This window comes from Emiliania huxleyi, assembly GCF_000372725.1.
Source record: "Emiliania huxleyi CCMP1516 chromosome Unknown EMIHUscaffold_14, whole genome shotgun sequence".
In the NCBI taxonomy this organism is placed as follows: Eukaryota; Haptophyta; order Isochrysidales; family Noelaerhabdaceae; genus Emiliania; species Emiliania huxleyi.
Genome location: NW_005201192.1, coordinates 166,554 through 186,103, shown reverse-complemented (window position 1 = coordinate 186,103; position 19,550 = coordinate 166,554). Strand labels below are relative to the sequence as shown.

At 64.9% G+C, this 19,550-nt stretch overlaps 6 protein-coding genes across 6 annotated transcripts in view; 2 read left to right on the top strand and 4 right to left on the bottom strand.

The window, feature by feature from the left end:
* The first annotated feature begins 1,493 nt into the window (after nt 1-1,493).
* On the top strand, nt 1,494-3,931 carry EMIHUDRAFT_449181 (hypothetical protein). The gene is made up of 5 exons (XM_005787722.1): nt 1,494-1,579; nt 1,740-2,092; nt 2,160-2,488; nt 2,524-3,050; nt 3,148-3,931. Exons 1-5 carry the CDS (start codon nt 1,511-1,513, stop codon nt 3,655-3,657), a joined length of 1,788 nt encoding a protein of 595 aa, XP_005787779.1. The 5' UTR covers nt 1,494-1,510; the 3' UTR covers nt 3,658-3,931.
* A 419-nt stretch (nt 3,932-4,350) lies between these two features.
* Nucleotides 4,351-8,407, bottom strand: EMIHUDRAFT_433779 (hypothetical protein). Its single transcript, XM_005787721.1, has 6 exons — nt 8,294-8,407; nt 7,498-8,086; nt 7,149-7,423; nt 6,953-7,068; nt 6,763-6,847; nt 4,351-6,690 (listed from the first exon to the last, which is right to left on the bottom strand). The coding sequence occupies exons 1-6, from the start codon at nt 8,381-8,383 to the stop codon at nt 6,487-6,489; spliced, it is 1,359 nt and encodes a 452-aa protein (XP_005787778.1). The 5' UTR covers nt 8,384-8,407; the 3' UTR covers nt 4,351-6,486.
* A 1,912-nt stretch (nt 8,408-10,319) lies between these two features.
* On the bottom strand, nt 10,320-13,527 carry EMIHUDRAFT_98384 (hypothetical protein; the record flags this gene model as incomplete). The annotated part of the gene is made up of 4 exons (XM_005787720.1): nt 10,320-10,484; nt 10,666-12,704; nt 12,778-12,971; nt 13,040-13,527. 4 exons carry the CDS (start codon nt 13,525-13,527, stop codon nt 10,320-10,322), a joined length of 2,886 nt encoding a protein of 961 aa, XP_005787777.1.
* Nucleotides 13,528-14,328: 801 nt separating this feature from the next.
* EMIHUDRAFT_449178 (hypothetical protein) lies at nt 14,329-16,526 on the top strand (the record flags this gene model as incomplete). The annotated part of the gene is made up of 7 exons (XM_005787719.1): nt 14,329-14,805; nt 14,952-15,039; nt 15,181-15,230; nt 15,421-15,466; nt 15,713-15,803; nt 16,149-16,236; nt 16,310-16,526. Exons 1-7 carry the CDS (start codon nt 14,648-14,650, stop codon nt 16,524-16,526), a joined length of 738 nt encoding a protein of 245 aa, XP_005787776.1. The 5' UTR covers nt 14,329-14,647.
* Nucleotides 16,527-17,588: 1,062 nt separating this feature from the next.
* On the bottom strand, nt 17,589-18,227 carry EMIHUDRAFT_63216 (putative endopeptidase Clp; the record flags this gene model as incomplete). Its single annotated transcript, XM_005787718.1, has 1 exon — nt 17,589-18,227. One exon carries the CDS (start codon nt 18,225-18,227, stop codon nt 17,589-17,591), a length of 639 nt encoding a protein of 212 aa, XP_005787775.1.
* A 442-nt stretch (nt 18,228-18,669) lies between these two features.
* Nucleotides 18,670-19,550, bottom strand: part of EMIHUDRAFT_415062 (succinate dehydrogenase iron-sulfur subunit, subunit B) — a 1,561-nt gene continuing 680 nt past the window's right edge. The window contains exons 2-3 of the mRNA XM_005787717.1: nt 19,323-19,449; nt 18,670-19,160 (exon numbers count right to left, since the gene is read on the bottom strand). Of these exons, the coding sequence (XP_005787774.1) occupies nt 18,890-19,160; nt 19,323-19,449 (398 nt within the window). The 3' untranslated portion in view covers nt 18,670-18,889. The remainder of the gene's footprint in view (nt 19,161-19,322; nt 19,450-19,550) is intronic.

Below are 19,550 nucleotides of genomic sequence, written 5' to 3'. Positions count from 1 at the left end.
AAGAACGTGGGCGGAAATGCCCCCAGCCCACACGACCTTGCTGACGACACGCCAGCGCCCCTCGCGTACGTGCGCCTCAGCTCAATCACGGACGTACTTCAGACACTACGTACGTACTGTCAAAACAGGGACGTACATACATGCAAGTACGACCTTAAGCCTCAAATTTTCTCTTCGGCTCGCTCCGCTCGCTTCTGTGCGCAATAGCCGGTCCTCGCGCCGGACGTCGGCGGCTCCTGGCCCTATCCTGGCCCTAATCTACGCAGAGAACCCAGCCGGGGCGGCCGCCGTAGCCCTCGGCCCAAACGTATCCCTGGCCGTTCACCAGCGGCGCGTTCTCGGCCGCGACCTCCTCGGTCATACCTTCGGTGTCGCAGTGGTCGGTCGTGGTCCCACCGTCGGTCGTCATGCCGAGCGCGACGCGCTCCTTGTGAGCCGCGAGCCACGCTGCGATTGATGCGTCCGCGCGCTCATTCGCTTCATCCAGGCGCTTGTTGAAGTCTGCCGCCACCTTCTGCCACTGCCGCTGCCGCTGCGCCCGCAGCCGCTGCACGGTCTCGTCAGTCAGCAGCGTCTTCGACTGGCGGTCCTCGATCATGGCCGCCTGATGCCGCAAGAACCAAGCAGACCTTCGAGGGCCAGACATGGTTGGGCCAAACTGTCGCTCGAAGACACGCGGCAAATGATTGTACGGTCGTGATTTTACGGTCTTGAGAAAAAGAAGCGCCCTCGGGCAAAAAAGAATTATAGTTAAGCGCTCGGAGCACTTGTTAAGATGTACACAAACAGCGCACCCACGGCGCACCCACCCCACCCTCCCACGCCGACCACTGCTTCGTACCAACAGCCGCCCCCTTTTGGCAGACGCCAAAGGACCACATCTTGCCGGGCGCAGAACCCTTGGGCATCGTGGGTGCGATGTAGTCGTCGGTCTTGCAGCGGGAGGCGGCCCACTGCTCTGCAGTGCAGCCTTTCCACTCCGGCCGGGACTGCTTCCACGGCTGGTACGACGGCATTGCCACCTCGGGGCCGGACGCAGCCGCCTGCGGCGGCGCCGGCGCGCCCGCGGGTAGTGCCGCTGTCCGCTGGTCAGAGCCGTCTGCCGCCTCGCCCGCGCCGGCGGCCGCGGGCGCCGCTGCATCGGCGGGCGGAAAGTACGCCTGCATGGTGCAGCGCCGCTGGCGACGGCGAAGGAGGCGGAGCGTGTCTTTGCCACAGCCAATAAGAACGTGCGAGCACGGTCTTGTTTTGGGCAAAACAAGAACGTGATTGCATCACTCGCTAAGGACGTGAAAACAAGGCCTTCCCCAGGGTAAGTACGTACTTATCTCTGAAAATTTTCTTCGCGCGCTTACGCGCGCGACGAGTTCACGCCCTACGGGCGTGTGGCCTGCGGCCACTAAGGTTGCCAAGCTCTGGGGTTGACACACAGCGCCGAGGTTGGCCGTGTCACCATCACCGACGGTGGAGTCGCGCCAGACTCCGTCGGTGCTCAAGACTGTGCAGCTTCATGCCGGCGGCCCTCCTCACGTCCCTGGCCCTCGCTAGCGGCGGCGACTTCCTGACGCGCAACGGACTGGTACGTAACACAATCACTCCTCTCGAGCACGCACCTATCACCTCTTTGTGCCGCCCAACGTATCGTTTGTGATGGCGCACACCGCTCGCCGAGTGCGCTCATCCTCGTCACATCACTCGTCGAGCGCGCACATCACTCAGCTTGTCGTCACCCGCCTCAGTCGCTCGAGCACTACCTAGTTGGCCAGGCGCACTACGCAGGGACCAAGTCTTTCGGCACTGGGACGTCCATCGGCCCCGTTCCAACCGTCTTGGACGGCATCACCTCCGGCACCGAGAAGGCGGCTGACGGCAACTCGCCCTCTAACCCGACGTGCTCCGACACGGACTTTGCCTCGGCCTGGTGCGGAATGGAGGCAGGCCCGTGGGACTACGTCCCGTCGGTTGGCTTCTCGGACATCGAGCGGTACATGGACGCAACCGGCCAAGTCGCTGCCAACCAGTTCCTGTGCCTCACTGACAATGGCTTTGGCAATGCAGCAAACTCGTGGGACTACCCTTTGCACCTCAACCTGTGTGCCGGCCGACCCCTCCCCTCGCCATCACCACCCCTTCCCTCATCGCCCGCGCCATTCGTTCAGGATTGAGCTCAACTTTCCCTTCGCCTACCGCCACGGCGAGGCCACCTTCCCAAAGTGGAACACCGCCGTCTCCAAAGGCATCATGCTGCTGCACGACCCCGACGGCCACATCCGGTGGGAGAACGGAGCCGACATCCAAGTGGCCTACAAGGTGCCCGATGGCACGTGGGAGACCCCCAAGGCTGAGCTCGGCGGCGCGTCTTACAAGTCCGCGCGCGTCCTCACCGGCCGCGACTTTGACGTGGAGGGCTTCGCTATGATCAATCACACTTACGGCGCGCTCACACGCTTCCCCCCCCTCTCCCCTCCCCCCACCCACTTCAGGGGAAGTACAGCGCACACACACACGCTCTGTGCCCTTTAGGCATCATCGGCGACGAGCTGATGCCCGCCCTTTTCCCGATCGACGCCTCGACCGGCAAGGTGAAGGGCCCGATGGTCCGCACGCCAGACATCGACTCGACCACCGGCGAATTCAACGGCAAGTACCTCACCTCCAAGGGCGACAAGGTGCACTGCTCCCTCGCCGACCTCGCCACCAACGAGTGCAAGATCTCAGACGACGCAACCGCCGACGCGTCTGAGTACGTCAGACACGGCTCGAGCGGCGGTTACGAGGGGCTCGTGTCCATGGGCAACAACCTCGTCATCGGATTCATCGAGCGCAACGGCGGCTCGACACTCGCCGCGCGCGGCGAGCCCGGCATCCGCGTTTTCAACATCATGGCCGATCCGCTCGCCTTCACCTCCTTTGCCGGCTTCTACCCCTTCGAAGACGGGGCGTGCTGCATCGCCGACGCGTACCCGCTCCCCGGCTCATCGAGCAAGATCGCCGTGGCCGAGCGCTCGGGCTTTCCCAATGACAAGAACAAGCTCAGTCAGGGGATGCCGGTGTGAGCGCTCGCCGCGCGCCTCCCCCCTCCCCCGCCCCCATGCCCACCCCGGCCCGACCACCACTCATCGGTCGTCGGTCGCGTCTGCTGCTCAGAACAACCGCATCTGCATCATCGACCTGAACGAGAAGAACGACGACCACACGTTTAAGAAGATGTGCCTCGCAAACTACATGAACGTCGCCGACCCGTTCGATGTCGACGGCAACGGCGTCTTCACCTACGCCTTCTCGCAGTGGACGACGGAGCAGCTTATGATTTACGACGAGCACTGCTACATCGCCGGCACCGACACGAACTTCCCTGCGGTCAACCAGTTCGGACTCATCCCCGCCGAAGCGCCCGACTTGGGCCAGACCTTTGACACGCGCTGGATGATGGTCTGCTTCCACGACGCCGTCTTCGCCGCCGGGGCAGGCCACTTCCCGGACTCGTCGCCACCCGCCCTCTCGGACGCGCCCGACTGCGGCGAGGCGAACTCGTGCCCCAAGGGATCCATTTGCCTCGCGGTCTACCAGCAAGGCATGGGCCCGTCGCGCGAGATGCTCTTCGGCTCCAGCCCCGACGTGCCGGCAGCCCTCGCGCACAAGTGCCTCGCCCTCTGAGCGCGGACGAGGACTGCGGTATCCGCAGATTTGCACTGCACTCCTGCTCGAACTCCTGCTTTCTGCGTGTGTGCGGGGGGGGGGGGGGGTGCATGCGGCTGAAGACAGCCGTTTTAGATGTACACGCCAGACGGCAGCCGGGAGCGCGCAGCGGCGGGCAGGGATGTCGTGTCTGGAGCGTGTCGCTGTGTGTACACGTGTGAAGGGGCTGGTTTGGTGCAATGCGCTACGAGGTCCCAGTACGGTAGCAGAAATCGGTATATCAACGTCTTGACCCCCCCCCTCCCCCCCTCTCTAGCAGCAGGGATGAGCTTAGAAGTGCAGGGGGGCCTCAGCCCGACAGCCGTTCAGTCTCCCTGCAGAGACTCCTCTCCTTATGCGCGTCCGACATGATGCCGCGTCTGACATCCTGCAGAGACTCTCCTCGACTAGGCGTATGCATTGCCCATCCAGGGCTATCACCTGGACCTATTCAACAGGCGCCTGCGGCGCCGTGCTCAGCTAGCTGCTCAGGAGCTGCTGCTCCAACCTGTTCCACACTTTCGTACGGCACAGTAAGAGCTACAACCCCCTCTCCCTTTTCTCCCAGAAAGCTAAAAGTGCGTACGTACACTGAAAATTTCTTGAATGAATGCGAGGTAATTCCGTCAAATAACTTGAAGGTCGCGTCAATTCAAAAGTCACGGCGGAAGAAGGAACCAAGGCCCCGCTCTGGACTGGGCGCTGACTGACTGGCTGGTCTGCAGGAGCTCGACGTGTGCAGCAACCAGCTCCGCGCGCTGCCCGCCTCAGCCGAGCGATGATCACAGAAAACAGTCTGTCCTTGCAGCGACTCCTCTCCTTATGCGCGTCCGACATCATGCCGCGGGCTGAGTCGCATGATGTTCTGCCAGTCGCCGTCGCCTGTAGCTCGCCGCTCGCGAAGAAACGGACCCACAACAGACCTGCTGACACAAACGACCAACACCCGCAGCCAGCCGTGCCTCGCTTTCGTCGCCGGACTCAGTTGTGCCTCGCTTTCATCGCCCTCGTATTTGTGCTGGTGATTGCGAGGGCGGCTGTGCAGACCGTCGTTGGCAATTCCGTGCTGAAGCTGGAAACCTTCAGCCTCGCGGCTGGCGACGGAAGCTCGCTGCTCGTCGAGGCGACAGGCGTTCTCGACCTGATTCCTCTTCCTGTGGGCTGCAGCATAACTTCTGCCAGCCTCGACGTCGTGCACGGTGGTGGGGTGGTGGGCCGGCTGGAGGTGGGTCGGATTTCGCTCGACAGAGGCGGTGCGGTGCCAATCACCATCGCCGGCCCAATGGCTGTGCCGCTCGGGCTCGGTCCACTCCAGGCCCTGAGCGCTGCGGTGGTGCAGGAGTCGGAGCTCGAGCTCGACGTGGCTGGATGGGTGGACGTGCATGTGCCGCTGCTCGGCCACTTCCGCCAGCTCTCGCTTGTGAAACGGCTACACCTCAGAGGCGCGGGGGGACTCGACCCTCTGATCGACTCGTTCGAGCTTCAGCCAAACCAAGGCAACGCCACCGTCGCGCTTTCGATGGGGGTGCGCATCCGGAACCCGTCGTCCTTCCAACTCCTGTCCATCGGCGTGCTCGACTTCTCCATCCTGACAAGCGACGGCACGGCCTTCGCAAAGGTGTCGACGGTCGGACCCGTCAGCATGCGGAGAGGAGTCACTTCACTCTCGCTTACTGGGCATCTCGCCGTCCCCGACGAGGAGTCGGATGCGTTTCGCGCGGTGCTCCATGACTACGTGTCGGGCAGGGCGTCGACAGGGTTGACCGCTGTCATCACCGCCGCCAGCGAGCCGCTGTTTGATGCCGCGCTCTCGTCTCTGCGCCTCGACACGTCGCTTCCAGGCCGCCCAGGCGGCGCGCACTTTTTCGACGAGATCGCAATGTCGCTGGACGTCCCGCAGGCGCTCACTGGCTTGGTGACGAGCAAGCTGGTCAACCCGTGGGGCGACGCAGTCGTCCACGCCTCCGCGGCCTGCCGCGTATCCAACCCGTTCAACGTCTCGGCTTCGGTCCAGGCAATCTCGATAGGCATCGTCTACGGCGGCTCCAAGGTTGGCTCCGTCACGATGCCGCGGCTCGACCCGCCGCTCGCACTCGCGGCCTTCTCGCGCCGCCCGTCGGACCGCGCCTTCCCGATCGTTCTGCGCGCACCCGCCACCACCCTCAACACGCTACTCCTCGAGCTGCTCGCAAAGGGCGCAGTGACAGTGGGGCTCGACATCTCTCTCGACCTCAGGGTCGGTGTGGTGGGGCGGGGCACGGGCAGCGCGATGCAGATCGCGTATGCGGAGCCCGAGGAGCGAGGTAGCCGTCCGCGCCTCTCTCGGCGGAGGTGCCAGGTGGAACGGCGTCCGCGGCGTCCGCGGTTGCCGGAGCGACGTCGACAGCTGTGCAACAGGGCGTGGCTAGCCCCGCCGCTCGCTTGCTCGAGAACAGAGTCAGGAGCGAGCAGGGTGGCGGGGACACATACTCGTACGGCGGCTGGCTCGGCTGAGCCGGAGCGCTGCACACATGCATCGTCAACTCAGCCGAACTTACGTTCGGGCGACGGGCGTGTTGGTTGTCGATGTTGTCTCTCTCCATATGTACACGCACTTATACAGTTCACCAACCCGCCGGACACCGTCTTGCGAAGCCTGCGGCTTGTGTTGAGTCCGTGGATCACGCTAGAAAGGGGAGTGCGACTAGCGCACCACTTGTCGCGACTAGGTGGGGGCCCAGCCTTGAGGGCCGGCTCCCGCATTCCGCGGATCCGCGCTTGGGCTCCCGCATTCCGCGGATCCACGCTTGCACGCGGCCTCGCGAAGGCTCACATGCACGTATAGTCCGCGGCGCACTTGTCCGTCGAGGCGAACATGAGCTTGCGGCGCGAGTGCGGCTTCGGGAGGCAAGCGAGTCCGGAGGCGCAAGCCGGGCGAAGAGGGTCGCACGCTTCGCCGATCGAGATGCGAGGCTTGAGCATGCAGTTTGCGTAGAACGTGGTCGTGGCTGGCCAGTCGCTGAAGATGCCGAGCTACAGCGGAGGGCGGAAGCTTAGCGCAATGTCTGTTGGGGCGCCACTCACAGAAGTTCGGATTGTGTGTACCACGCCGACCTTTGTGGCGAGCGTGTGCGTGAGGTCGAGCATGTCGCCGTCCACCTTGGTGTGGTCGTTCGAGGTGCCGTAGTACCTGTTCGGAAATATGCGTATGAGAGTGCATGGTTGTACCGAGGGGGGTGAGTAGCTTCCTTATTGTGTTCGATCACGGGCGATCTCACGCAGCACACTCACGCACCAGCCGCCGCCCGACACGAGCGGACCCGACCGCTCGAGCGTCCAAGTGATCAGCTCGAAGCCCTTGGCTTTGGCCGCCATCGCGTAGTTTGACGGGAGGTACTCGCCTGCCTCCACCTGCGGTGCGTGCCGGGGGAGGAGCACTCTCCGTGAGGGGAGCAGGGGAGAAAAGGGGCCGCAGCCCGTCAAGCACCAACCTTGACGAGCATCTGCATCGGAGGCGCCAGGATTTTCACGCCGGCCGACGAGAGCCTGTCAAAGGCGTCGATCAAGCCGCCTGCCGTGCCGTCCGTGTAGTTGTTGTCGAGCATCACCGCCTGCGGGCCAAAGCCAGCGGGCGAGGCCGCCAGCCAGTACATCACATCCTGCTCCACAAACGACTGCAGCCAGACATCCGACGGCGCCACGCCCGCACTCGTGTACTCATCCATGAGCTTCTGGCGGATCGTGTTGTAGGCAGGCATGCCGACGCCTGCAGCAGGGCGGAACTCAAGCGTGCGTCCCGCAGCAGCCCAATCCTACATATCTCGGGGGCCCGGCGCGCGCCCGGCGTGTAAGCCTTGAGCTCGGGCGTGAAGAGCGCGCCATGGCTCTTGATGAGCTCCACGGACTCCGCGTGAGAGACGACGGTTCCGCAGGTGGAGTAGAGGTCGGTTCGCCAGGCGGCGGTCCCCTTGACGTACTCGTCGGCGGTCGTGGCCGTCGAATCCATTCCGTCCATCTTGCCGCACAGTGTCTTGTACTCCGCGAGGGTGATGTCTGACGTGCAGCACTTAGCCGAAGCACCAGTGCCGCTGTCAGGATCTGCGGGCTTGAAGGGCTCCGTGCACTTGTCAGCGAGCGAGGTGAGCAGGATGTTGGTGGTGGTGTGGAGGTCGCACTGCGAATGGCGGCACACGAGCTCGCCGTCCTTGGTCACCGCCACATCGCACTCGATGATGCCGGCCCCGGTTGCCGCCGCCGCCACGTATGACTCAGCCGTGTGCTCTGGGAACTGCATGCACGCACCGCGGTGGCCGATGCTAAAGGTGTGCTGCTCGAAAAAGGACGGAGGCTGCTTGAGGCACTGCTCGAGGTCGTGCTTGATCGTGGAAGACGAGCGCATGGTCGCAACGAGGAACTCGGGGCGGGGTCCCTGCGGCATCATCACAAACAGTCTTTGGCGAGCGTCACGCCCTCACATCCGCGATTATGCCGTGAATCAGCGCGGTGCGGCCGAGGCTATCCCGCGCCATGGCGGTGCCGCCGAGGCTATCCCCTCTTCGTGCGGTGCGGCCGAGGCTATCCCGCGACGTGTGGTGGCGACGCCTCCTGGGGAAGCAGGGACAGGTGGGGCGCGCACGAGAGTCGCGAATCCGTTGCGCGTCAGGAAGTCGCCGCCGCTAGCGACCATTTGCCCGAGGGCCAGGGACGTGAGGAGGGCCGCCGGCATGAAGCTGCACAGTCTTGAGCACCGCGGAGTCTGGCGCGACTCCACCGTCGGAGATGGTGACACGGCCAACTCGGCGTATGTCACGCCCCCTCCTCGCATGGTTGAAAGGACGCAGTTCTCAGGTGTGATGCTGCACACCCACCATCAGGGTACGAACCGCGCTCCAAGTGCTCCATCCAGCACCGATAGCTGGAGTGTACAAGTAAAAATGCGGCGAACGCAACTTTAAGTTGCAGCAGCGGCCTGGCTGGGCCTGCTCAAGCACATCATCAACGAGATGGCCATCTCGAACGCCACCTTCTTTGTACACCGTATGGTGTGGCTCAAGAACGAGCGGACCATCCGCACGGTTCGCGCACCCTCTCCCATGCCTAACGCTCCAGTCTCGTAACCGCCCGACCAACCCCCTTTGCCCTCGTGCCGCGTACTGTAGGACTGCATGGAGGAGCCGATCATCGAGGTGCGCCGCATGCGCGCGGCGTACGGCCTGGCGGACGCCACGGTAATTGGGCCAAAGGAGCGTGACGAGCTCGCTCGGCTGCTGCTGAGCGGCAAGCGGGCGTACGACCTGGAGTCCGCCACATACCAAGCTTGGCGCCAGAAGCACGAGGAGCAGTACATGCAGTGGCGGCGCAAGCGGGTCAAGGCCGCGTCAGAGCGCCGCGCAGTGCTCCGCGAGCGCCGCAAGCAGGCGCAGGCGAAGAAGCGCAGCAAGTGACCGACGCGTGACACGCGAGTATGGCGTCTCTGGCGAGGGCACGCGCCCGAGAGAGTGTGTGCGTGTGAGTTGAAAGCTCCGCTCCCGGTCACGGTGTCGTTCTTTGTACCGCGTAAAACTTTGTTTATGTCTGACCAGGAATGTGTCATTAACACACAAACCCGTTACGAGAGCGCCCAAATCCTTCTGCAGTGCTTGGAGTGCTGGGAGTGCTCTCTCAATCTCGCGGCACTCCTGCTAAACCGCGCAGTGGTACAAAGCAGGCCCTACTGCAAATCCGCAACTTTGCGCCGGACACTTCGGCTTCGGTACCTTGCCTCAGCTATCAGCATCGGTGACCGTACGCCGCAGCGTCGCAGCATCGAGCTATAGAGCATCGCACCGAGCTCAGCGGTCTGATCACAGAGTGCTCGCACCGAGAGGGCGTCGTCATTCTCCGGGTGGAAGAAGTCTCTGTAGGCGCCACCGGCGCCGCCGAGCATCACCATCGGTCGGATGCCGCTGCGGCTCGACGCGCGTTCGACGCCCTGGAGCAGCGGCTTTGGCCTTCAGCCACTTTAGCCACTCGATAGTGCCGCCGACTGCTTGCCGACATAAGCCCTCGACTGTGTCTTCCGAGTCAGCCTCTCGCTCGCGGCACGCGTCGCTGCGGCCAGACTGTGCCGTCTCAGGGAGCAGCGACCTTTGAATCGCCTGTGTCTGCTCTCCTCTTCGGCAGGGAGGACAGGCGAGACTCCTTTCGTCCGTCCGAGAAGAGTTTAGCTTCGCAGCAGAAAATGTGTCGCTCCCGCCTTGACACGGAAAAGAGCGGCGGAAAATCAAGGGAAAAATCTAATTCTCTGGTATTGCTAAAAACCTCTCTCTCTCTGATTCGTCGGCGGGATGTGCTTGCAAATGTCATGTAACGCCATTTCATGTAAAGACGTGTTCATGTGGGTGGTCGCTCCACCTCATATACACCGCCGCGGCCGCCACTCATCGCCTCTTTCGCCACTTCCCACTCTCTCTCTCCAAACCCAAGACCCCGGCAGAGTCCGTTCGGAGAGCACCACACACAACGCCGCCGACTAGACTCCACCCAAAGCCGTCGCCCCGCGCCAAAACGGGGTTGCTCCGCCCAGCTTCCTGTCGCCTGAGGAGGACGCTGGTTGGCGGCGCGAGGACGCGCCGGCGAGCGCCGAGACCGCACCCGCCCGGGCAGCGCAGGCTGACGCAGAACTACGTGAAGTCGTCGTCGTCCCCAGCAGCCTTGGCCCGCTTGCCAGAGGAATCATCCGTAGAGGTGGTGGGCCCCGCCGGCTCAGAGGGCACCTCAACGTGCGGGAGCAGCTCCAGGCTCGAGTACTTGGCCGGCTCGAGCTTCTTCTTGGTGAGGATGGCCAGCTGAGAGGGCGCATCAGGGCTGAGTTTGCGGGCACTGCTGGGGACGTGGAGACATGGGAGCGGCGGGCTGGCGAGGTGGGCGGGATTGGCGGGTATGTGAGGTGGCAGCGAGCCGCAGGCGTTGCGCGGCCTGGAGCGTGGCCTCGTGCAGCTTCTTGAGCTCCGAGGCGTCGCCTAGGACCCGGTCCAGCGCCTCGTTCTTCGCCTTGGCCTCCAGCAGCGCCCGCCTTTTTTTCCCGTCGAGGTTGCGCTGCGTCAGCTTCTGCGCGGCGGTGGTCAGCGCAGAGAGGGAGCCGCCCGAGAACTGGTACGCCGTGAGCGCCGCCGATCGGATGGCGCCCGGCTCGGCGAGCGTGTCGAGCCGTCCAGCCAGCGCCGCCACCGAGGCCATGTAAGTGAGCAGCCGAAGCATCTTCTCCTTGGCCGTGCGAGCGACGCCGGTCGACTGGTGCAGAAGCGCGTCGTAGTCGCTGGCCTCGGCGGCAGAGAGATGCGCCCGCGCGAGGCTCTCGTCGCAGCCCACGTAGGACAGCATCTTGACGACGAAGGTGACCTTGCAGCCGGTGCGGATCATGGTGCCATGTCCTAGGAGCGTGACCATGTTCTGCGCCGGCCCAAAGCCAATCACCTCAGAGAAGAGGAGCGCGAGCCCGTTGCTCTCGAGGTGCTCGGCCGCCTCGCGAAACTGCTCGAGGGTGCAGTGCTTGGGCAACTCGCTCGGCGTGACGAAAAAGCTGTCGGTGACCATGATCTTGCGAGCGCGCCCCAGCATGTCGGTGGCGGGGCCAGGCGTCCGGCCGGCGGACCCCTGTCCGCCCGCCTCCGCTGCCGACGTCGGCACGGCCACGACCGACGGCACGTTGGCGACCGGAGGCAGCACGTCCTTGCCCGCGACCACGGCGGCGTAGCTCGACTTGAGAAGCAACTGCCCGGTGATGAAGGCGAGGTACGTGGACGCCCGGTCGACGGTGGCCACAAGCCCAGCGCCGTTGGGGTCCCCGGCGAGATAGTCGCAGCCGAGCTTGAGGTCTTTGCGCTCCTGCATGGCCGCGATCAGCTTTTTGAGGAAGAGCGGGCCGCCGTCGGAGTCGACGATAGGCATGCGGCGGACGCCCTGAAGCATCGAAAGGAGCTCCGCGCCCTTGCGGAGACGGGCCAACGTGGGGCAGCGGCGCAGCATGTGTGTGCCACCCTTGCCTGCGGCGGCCACGTAGCCGGCCTTGCCTGGCCCGTCGGGGCCGCTGCTCTGCCGCATGTACTCGTTGTCGTAGCACTCGAGTGCGGCGACGAGGAGGGCGTGCGCGCCACCGGGAACGTCCGGCATCATGGTCGATGTCTCCGTCGCGAACCGCTTCCTCTGCATCTCCATCGACTCCTGCGGCGGCGGCGCACCGTCGGCGGCGCCCAACGACGAGCGGCGCGAGGAGCCCAACGACGACCGGCCGGAGGAGGTGAGGCTCGGAGGGGGGACGGTGTCCTCGCCCTCCTCCTCCTGCCCCTCCTCCGAGAGCGGCGCCCGGTCCACCCCCTGCACGCCTGTGCCATTGTTGATGTCCGCGTAGTTGAGGACGCTGTAGTCAGCCCCCGCCGCAGAGAGCTGCGACGCGGTCGGCTCCTCGTCCTCCTCGCTGGCCTGCGCCGCCTCCTCGCCCTCCTCGCCCTCCTCGCCCGCCGCCTCGGCCCGCTGCGCAGCCGCCGCCTCGGCCCGCCGCGCAGCCGTGTCGCGCGTCTGCTCCTGATACGCTGAGAGGACCGAGAGCGGCGGGAACTCGTCCGCAACCCACGCCGCCATGAGGAGCTTCATCGCCCGCTCCGTGAGCGCGCCGATCAGCGGCGCCATTTTCTGCTTGCCCTCGTCCGACAGCAGGTCCTTGTAGTCGGCACCGAGAATGGAGGAGAAGTCGAAGGCGTTCTTCTCGTAGAAGGTGATGAGGAAACGGCCGAAGAGGCCGTTCTTGTTCTTGTCCTCCATCTTAGCCATGCGCAAGACCGACTCGTGCTGCGTCATGAGCAGCAGCGACATCATAAAGTGCATGCGCTTGATGTCGGTGACACCGGTGCCCTTGGCGACCTCCTCGCCGGCGTCCCAAAACTTGGTCCAGGCGGAGAGCTCGGCCGGCGAGCTCGACTTTTCGATGTTGGCAACCCACTCCTGGCCCTCAGGGACGGACATAAGGAGGCGCCACAGATCTGGGTGAGCGACGAGCTTGTTCATGACGCCTAAGAGCGCAGGCACGCAGCAACGAGTGGGTGGCGAAGAGGGAGGAAGGGTGGTGCTCAATGAGAAGCGCACAGGAGGCGGTGCCGGCCGTCATCAAGCCCTTGAGGTCGCCGTTTGTCTCGCGCGGGTGATAGTTGATCGCCTCCCGGAGCGCGGCGGGCGCCTCCGTCTGCCCGTGCTCAGGCCGCAGAACCTCGGCTACGACGTTCGGGACAAGGGCTTGCGGGGCGATCGCCTTGAAGATCAGAGACTTGGCCGATCCGGTCCTGTGTCACATGCTTACGAGTGACTGCAATGTGTGTGTGTGAGGAAATGAGAGTGGAGTGTGACGCACCCTGCAACCACAGACCGATAGCACGACGAGAAGGCAGAGAAAGGAGTGCGCTTCTCGCCATTGGCGGAGGTGGAAACAACCATGTTGACGGCGCGCAAGAGCGCCTCGGCCGACGCCTCCACAACGGTCGCAACCGCCGATATGGGCACGCCTTGGACAGCGCTTGCGATGTGCGCGAACTGCATGGCGAGCACGTCGCCGTCATCAGCCAGCTGCTGCCAAGCCGCCTCCGTCTCCTTGGCGACAGCCTCCGTTGAAAGCTGTTCCGTCAAGCTGATCATCAAATCCTGGACGACCTCACGGACCGCGTCGTAGCAGCCCTGCTCCACTGCTTGCGTGAGGCCCGGCTTCTCTGGAACCTCCGCTCCGCTCGGCAGCGGGCTCGGCCCGGATGGCTGCGACTCGCCGTCCCGAAGCTCAGAGACCAGCTCATTCGCCGTCCCCAGTCCCTCGATCACGGGCGCCGTCACCGGTTGATCCTCGTCCATGGGCGGATTCAGCAGGCCTGCAGCCCTCCAGCCCTACACACCCCTCTAGCCCTCTCGGCCTCGTGGCGGGCACTCTCGGAAGATCCGCGCCATTCTTTTTTTGCGACCCCTCCCGGAGGCCCTTCCGACCCCTCTCGAGCCCTCCCGCCACGAAGATCCTCCCTTTGTCCGACCGTCCCTCCGAGCCCTCCCGGCGCCCGAGCCCTCTTGCCTATCACCCGAGCTCGGGGGGGCGGCGAGCCCTCCTGGACCCCACAACCCCTCCCGCCTCGCCCAGCCCTCCTGACCCCTCTCCCCGGTGGACCGCTCCACCCTCCCAGCGCGCTAGCCCTATGGGACCCTGTGGAGCCCTCCCGACGCCGATCCGACGGGGACCCCTCCAGCCCTGTGGGCTGGCGAGCCCTCCGGTCGGAGGGGTGGAAGTGGGAGGGCTCGAGGACGGACCCCTCTCGCTCCGGGAGGGTGGAGGGGTGGAGGGTGGAGGGGTGGAGGGGTGGTTGAGCCCTCTAGCTCTATCGATATAGCCCTACCCCTCCCGCCGTTTTAGGGCTTGCTGACCCGCTATGAAGAATTCTTAAATTTCGCTTCTCAACTATCAAAGAAAGAAAACCTTTTTCATAAATGAAAGAAACGTTCGCGGCGCGGGCGGCGTCCTGTCTCGCTCGAGCCGAGCACTGCCGACTCAGCCGCTGCAGCACTCGGCTCGCACGTCGTTGGCAACATGAGCGGTCCGTCTCCTCGACAAGGGCACGGCTCCTCCTCGAGGCCAGGGCCCTACGGTCGCGGTCGCGGCAAAGGCGGCCGCGGAGGCGGGAGGTGGGGCGGACGCTTTGATCGGGCCAAGAACGACTACGCTCAGCACTTTGTCGACACCGGCTTGAGGCCAGCAAACTTCATTCGCGACTCGGATGTCGAGGAGCGCTTTCAGGAGTACCCGAAGCTCAAGGAGCTGGTCGACCTCAAGGACGCGCTCATCGCCGAGCGGGCGACGCCGCCGGCGTGCCGGCAGGTCGACCTGCGAACCTTCGACCTCACGGAGCTGGGCACGAAGTTTGACGTCGTGCTGATCGACCCGCCGTGGGAGGAGTACCGGCGCCGCAAGGCGGCCGCGGGCGCGCTCATGGAGGGCGACGAAGACGAGGTGTGGACTCCGCAGGAGGTGATGAACCTGCGGATCGAGGCCATCACCGAGACGCCCTCGTTCTGCTTCCTCTGGAGCGGCTCGGGCGTCTCCTTGCAGTGGGGTCGCGCCTGCCTGCGCAAATGGGGCTTCCGCCGGCGCGAGCGCCTCTCTCACCCCGCGAGGCCGTGCCGGGCAGTCACGCACCGCTGAGCACTGCGCCTTGCACCTGTCGGCAGGTGTGAAGACATCCTGTGGGCCAAGCCTGCAGGTGTGACATCTCAGACATCTCCTGGGTCGGCAGGTGTGAAGACATCTCGTGGGTCAAGTCGAACCGCGCGACCGGCCGCAACACGCACTTCCTGCCCGACTCGGTCGTCACGCCGACCACGGCGAGCCTGCCACGCCCCCGCCCGCCCTCTTCCGCCGCCCGCCCTCTTCCGCCGCCCGTCTCCTCGCCCGCCCTCACCCCGCCCCTCTCTCCCTCTCCCTTTTCTCCCTTCCCCTCCTCCCCCTCCCTTCTCTCCCTGCAGGAGCACTGCCTCGTCGGCATCAAGGGCACCGTCCGCCGCAACTACGACGGGCGCACCGACACGCGCACCCACACCCTCCCCCTGCACCCGCACCCTCCCCGCGCCCCGCCGCCCACTCTCCCCCGGGCGCCGGCAGACACACACGCCCTCGCTACATTCAGCTCAGCGAGCTCAATCAGCCCGGAGTCGGCAGGCGCCCACCCATGCAGCTCGGTTGAGTCGACTCGACCTCCCTGTCAGGCACATCATCCACGCTAATGTCGACACGGACGTGATGCTGAGCGAGGCGCCGCATATCTCCCCATATCTCCGCATATCTCCGCATATCTCCCCATATCTCCTCGTATCTCCCCATATCTCCCCATATCTCACGTGATGCTGAGCGAGGCGCCGCCGCCAACCACCTCGGCGGAGCCGCCGCCGCGAGGCTCCCCGGAAGCCTCTCGGAGCTTTCCTCCGTAGGAGCTCCCCTTGCGGGTCCACCGAGAGGGGGGCCGCTCTAACGGGTGACGACGAGCCAGCTCAAGTCTAGGAGCCGCCGTACGGCTCCACCGAGAAGCCGACCGAGCTCTACGCCATCATCGAGCACTTCTCCAATGGCCGGCGGCGGCTCGAGCTCTTCGGCGACGCCGCCCCCTTCTCACACCGCCCCTCTCCCCCCTCCCCCCCCCCATTTCCCCTGCACCGAACCCCCTCGCCTGCGCCTCCCCCTCGCCTTGGCACCTCTCCTCGTCTTGCGCCTCCCCCCTCGCTTGCGCTTCCCCTTGGCTCGCATCTCGCACTGCCCTGCCCTGGGACGGCAGCGGTGCATATCTCCCCATACCTCCCATATCTCGCACTGCCCTGCCCTGGGACGGCAGCGGTGCGCCGAGTCCTGACCTGCGCCCGTAGGCGACGACCAGCTTGGCTGCTTCCTCACTCGACCACTCGAGCTCCTCAGTGAGTGAGTGTGCTGTGAACGGCCGTAGGCGAGGACCACAACTTGCGGCGCGGCTGGCTGACGCTGGGCAAGGGGCTCTCCTCGTCGAGCCTCGAGGTGGAGGAGTGGGCGAGGCAGTCCGACACGCACCGCGAGAGCCGCTATCCTCTCTCGGACCCTCTTCGGAGCCTTGTCTCCGCCCTCCCGAAGGCATTTTGAGGGGTCCCACGAGAGCCGCTGCTTCGAGGACGAGCCTGCGCAGTCGCTGCCGAACCACTTGCTCGGCACGACGCCGCAGATCGAGGCGCTCCGGCCGAAGTCGCCGACGCAGCTGCGCGAGGAGGCGGAGCGGAGGCTGCTCAAGGCGAGGCATCCCAGAGAGTGCGGCAGAGAGTGCGGCAGAGAGTGCGGCAGAGAGACGCGGTAAGTCTGTGCGGCCGAGAGTGCGGCAGAGGGACGCGCGCGGCCGCGGCAGACGATCGAGAGCGCCTCGCGCGCCGGAAGAGAAGGGGAGGGGCCGGGACGCGGTGTCTCGATGCAAGCCTCGCGACTCTCCGCGCCTCGCAGGAGCACCGCGCCAAGGAGGCAGCGCAGCGCGAGGCCGCTCAGGCGGAGGCGGCGGCGGCGGCAGCGACGGGCATCGGGTTTCAGGCTGGCCGCGAACGTTCCCTGAGCTTTCCGCGATCCTGCCGGTAGGCAGAGATGGGCATTGAGCTCGAGCCTGCGCCGGCCCGAGTCGAGGCGCCGCTGCCGCAGCTGCCCGCCGTGTTCCTCGAGCAGCACCCCTTCAACGTGGGCGGCCGCTAGCCGCCGCAGCGCTCAGCTCGTGTGACTATGAGTCAGACCTCTGGGACCTGAGGACGTTGAACCTTCTGCATGGCCGCATGCACGAAACGCATGCTGTGTTGAGGGTGAGAGTATAGAGCGAGACAGAGACAGACTTGTGCCGTGCACCTCGTCTGACTGTTGTCTGTTCTCTGTTGCGATGACTGTCGGTGGGAGCGAGAGCCGAGACAGAGTCCGACGCTTCGAGACGGAGTCCAGACCGTGCGGACTGCGGCCTGGGATATCCGTGTTTGTAGAGAGAATGCAAAACACGCGCGAAGGCCGAAGGGACAGCAGACCGCTCTCGCCAGCGGTGTGGGTCAGGGCGGTGCGGACAAGTGAGAAGTGTGTGCACACAGTGGGCGCTACTCACAGGGTGTGGTCACACAGGGGTCAGTGGAGGCTGGAGGAGGAGGTGGAGCAGGGCACGTTGAGGGATCGTCGTGTTTTCAATCAGATGCAATAAGTACAAGGGGCCAACGAATTCCACTTCGCACTGACCACTGAGCCGCGAGCGTCACGGTGCACACACGCTGCACGATGTCGTTGCACACCGGACACCGTCAACGAAGCGCTGGGCCGCCGCCTCGCTCGTTTGCGCGACTGCAATCCATCGCGAGGCCGACTCCATCGCGAGGCCGGCTCGCCCCACCCGAGCCCTGCCTCAGAGCTGGCCGAGAAACGTTGGCTTCTGCGGCAGGTCGTTCTCCGAGCGCAGAACCTTGTCTATCAGCCCGTACGACACGGCCTGGTCGGGCTCGAGGTACTTTGTGCGCATCGAGTCGGCGGTGATCTTCTCGAGCGGCTGTCCCGTCTTCTCCGCGAGCAGCTCGTTGATCGCGTTGCGCGCCTTGAGCACTTCGGTCGCCTTGATCTTGATGTCAGACGCCTGTCCACGCGCCTGCGAGCGCGGCTGCGAGAGCATGATGGAGGCGTTCGGCAGGCAGGCGCGCTTGCCCTTGACACCGTTGGCGAGCAGCATCGCCGCCGTGCCGAATGCTGTGCCGATGCAGATCGTCTCGATCTCGGGGCCCACGTAGTTCATCGTGTCAGCGATCGCAAACGCCTCGGTCTCAAACGCGACGCCCGCGGAGCCCACCGAATTGATGTACATGTAGACGGGCTTCTCTCGCGTCTCGTAGTTGAGGAAGAGCAGCTGCGCCACGACCAGCTCCGTCACCGACGGAACCAGCGGCGCCCCAACGTAGACGATCCGGTTGTTCAGCAGCAGCGAGGGCAGGTCGGGAGGCGGGCCGACCCGCACGCCGTCAATCTGCTGCACGCCGGCGGCGCCGGCGGCCATCCGCGGCGCGAAGACGCCGCGCGCGCGCACCGCCCCGCTGGCAGCGGGCCGCGCGGGGACGAGCGCGGCGCAAAGCCCAAAGATGCCCAGTGCGACCATTCTTGGGCTTGACAAGAAGAAAAAATCTGGGAGCCGCTACGGTCCGTCGCAGTTTCACTGAGATGAGACCGCCAGTGGATGTGGGAGTCCACCGCGCACCGCGCTGCGAGCCTGTCGTGTCCCTTGTCAGGAGCAGGAGAGCCCCACCTGTCCCCCTGATCGTCCTTCCAAAATCCTGCTCGTGCAGGTGGGGACCTTGTCCTCGTCCCATCCCTCGTTTGGCGTGTCTGTTTTCTTTCTTTCTTTCTTTCTTTCGCAGTTTCGCAAGAGGAAGAGCGCCCCCCGCAACTTTCCTACGGCAAAATCGTTTCATCTCAACCGTGACTTCTGACTCCACCAGCCGAGCAATCGGTACGTCCTCCGGCTCTTGAATCAAAGGCAGGTGCGACAGGCTGCGCAGTGCCTTTGAACAACAGCCGGCAAAAACCCCGCCCGCACAGCGCACATGCGACAAGCCGATAAGGGCGCCGCTGCAAACGGGCCGTGCTCGAGCACGGCCCCGCGAGCTTTCTTCCTTCACAACACGATCCACATCATCACAGTTCTACGAGGGTGGCGGGCGGCTAGTGCGACGCGGCCATCTCGAGCTTGATCTGAGCGATCGCCTTGCCCGGGTTGAGGTGCTTAGGGCAGGTCTTGGAGCAGTTCATGATGGTGTGGCAGCGGTAGACCTTGAAGGCGTCGTCGAGGAACTTGAGGCGCTCCGCCTTCATGGTGTCTCGCGAGTCGGCGAGCCACCGGTAGGACTGCAGCAGCACCGCCGGGCCCAGGTACTTGTCGGTGTTCCACCAGTACGACGGGCAGGAAGTCGTGCAGCAAGCACACAGCACGCACCTGCAAGGGGGGTGGGGGGGGGGGGGGAGGCCGTGCACGGGGATTCGATCCGGGATCGCTCGAGGCGGGCGGCAGGGGCTAGGCGCTTCCCGACGCGCCGACGTCGCGCGTCGGGAGGGGGAGCAGGGGGGTGGCCCAGGGGGCATATGTGTAATGGCGCACTCGTACAGGCCGTCGAGCTTGGAGCGGTCCTCCTTGGACTGGTAGTGCTCGACATCTGTGATGTCGTCGTTGATCAGGTAGGGCTGCACGGACTTGTGCTGCTCGTAAAAGTGCGTCAGGTCCGGCACTGCGCGCGCAGGGGAGGCGCGGGAACACCTCTGAGCACGCGGGCGCGCCCAAAGGGTGGGAGGGCGGTGCAGGGGGCCAGGGGGGGGGGGGGGGGGGGGG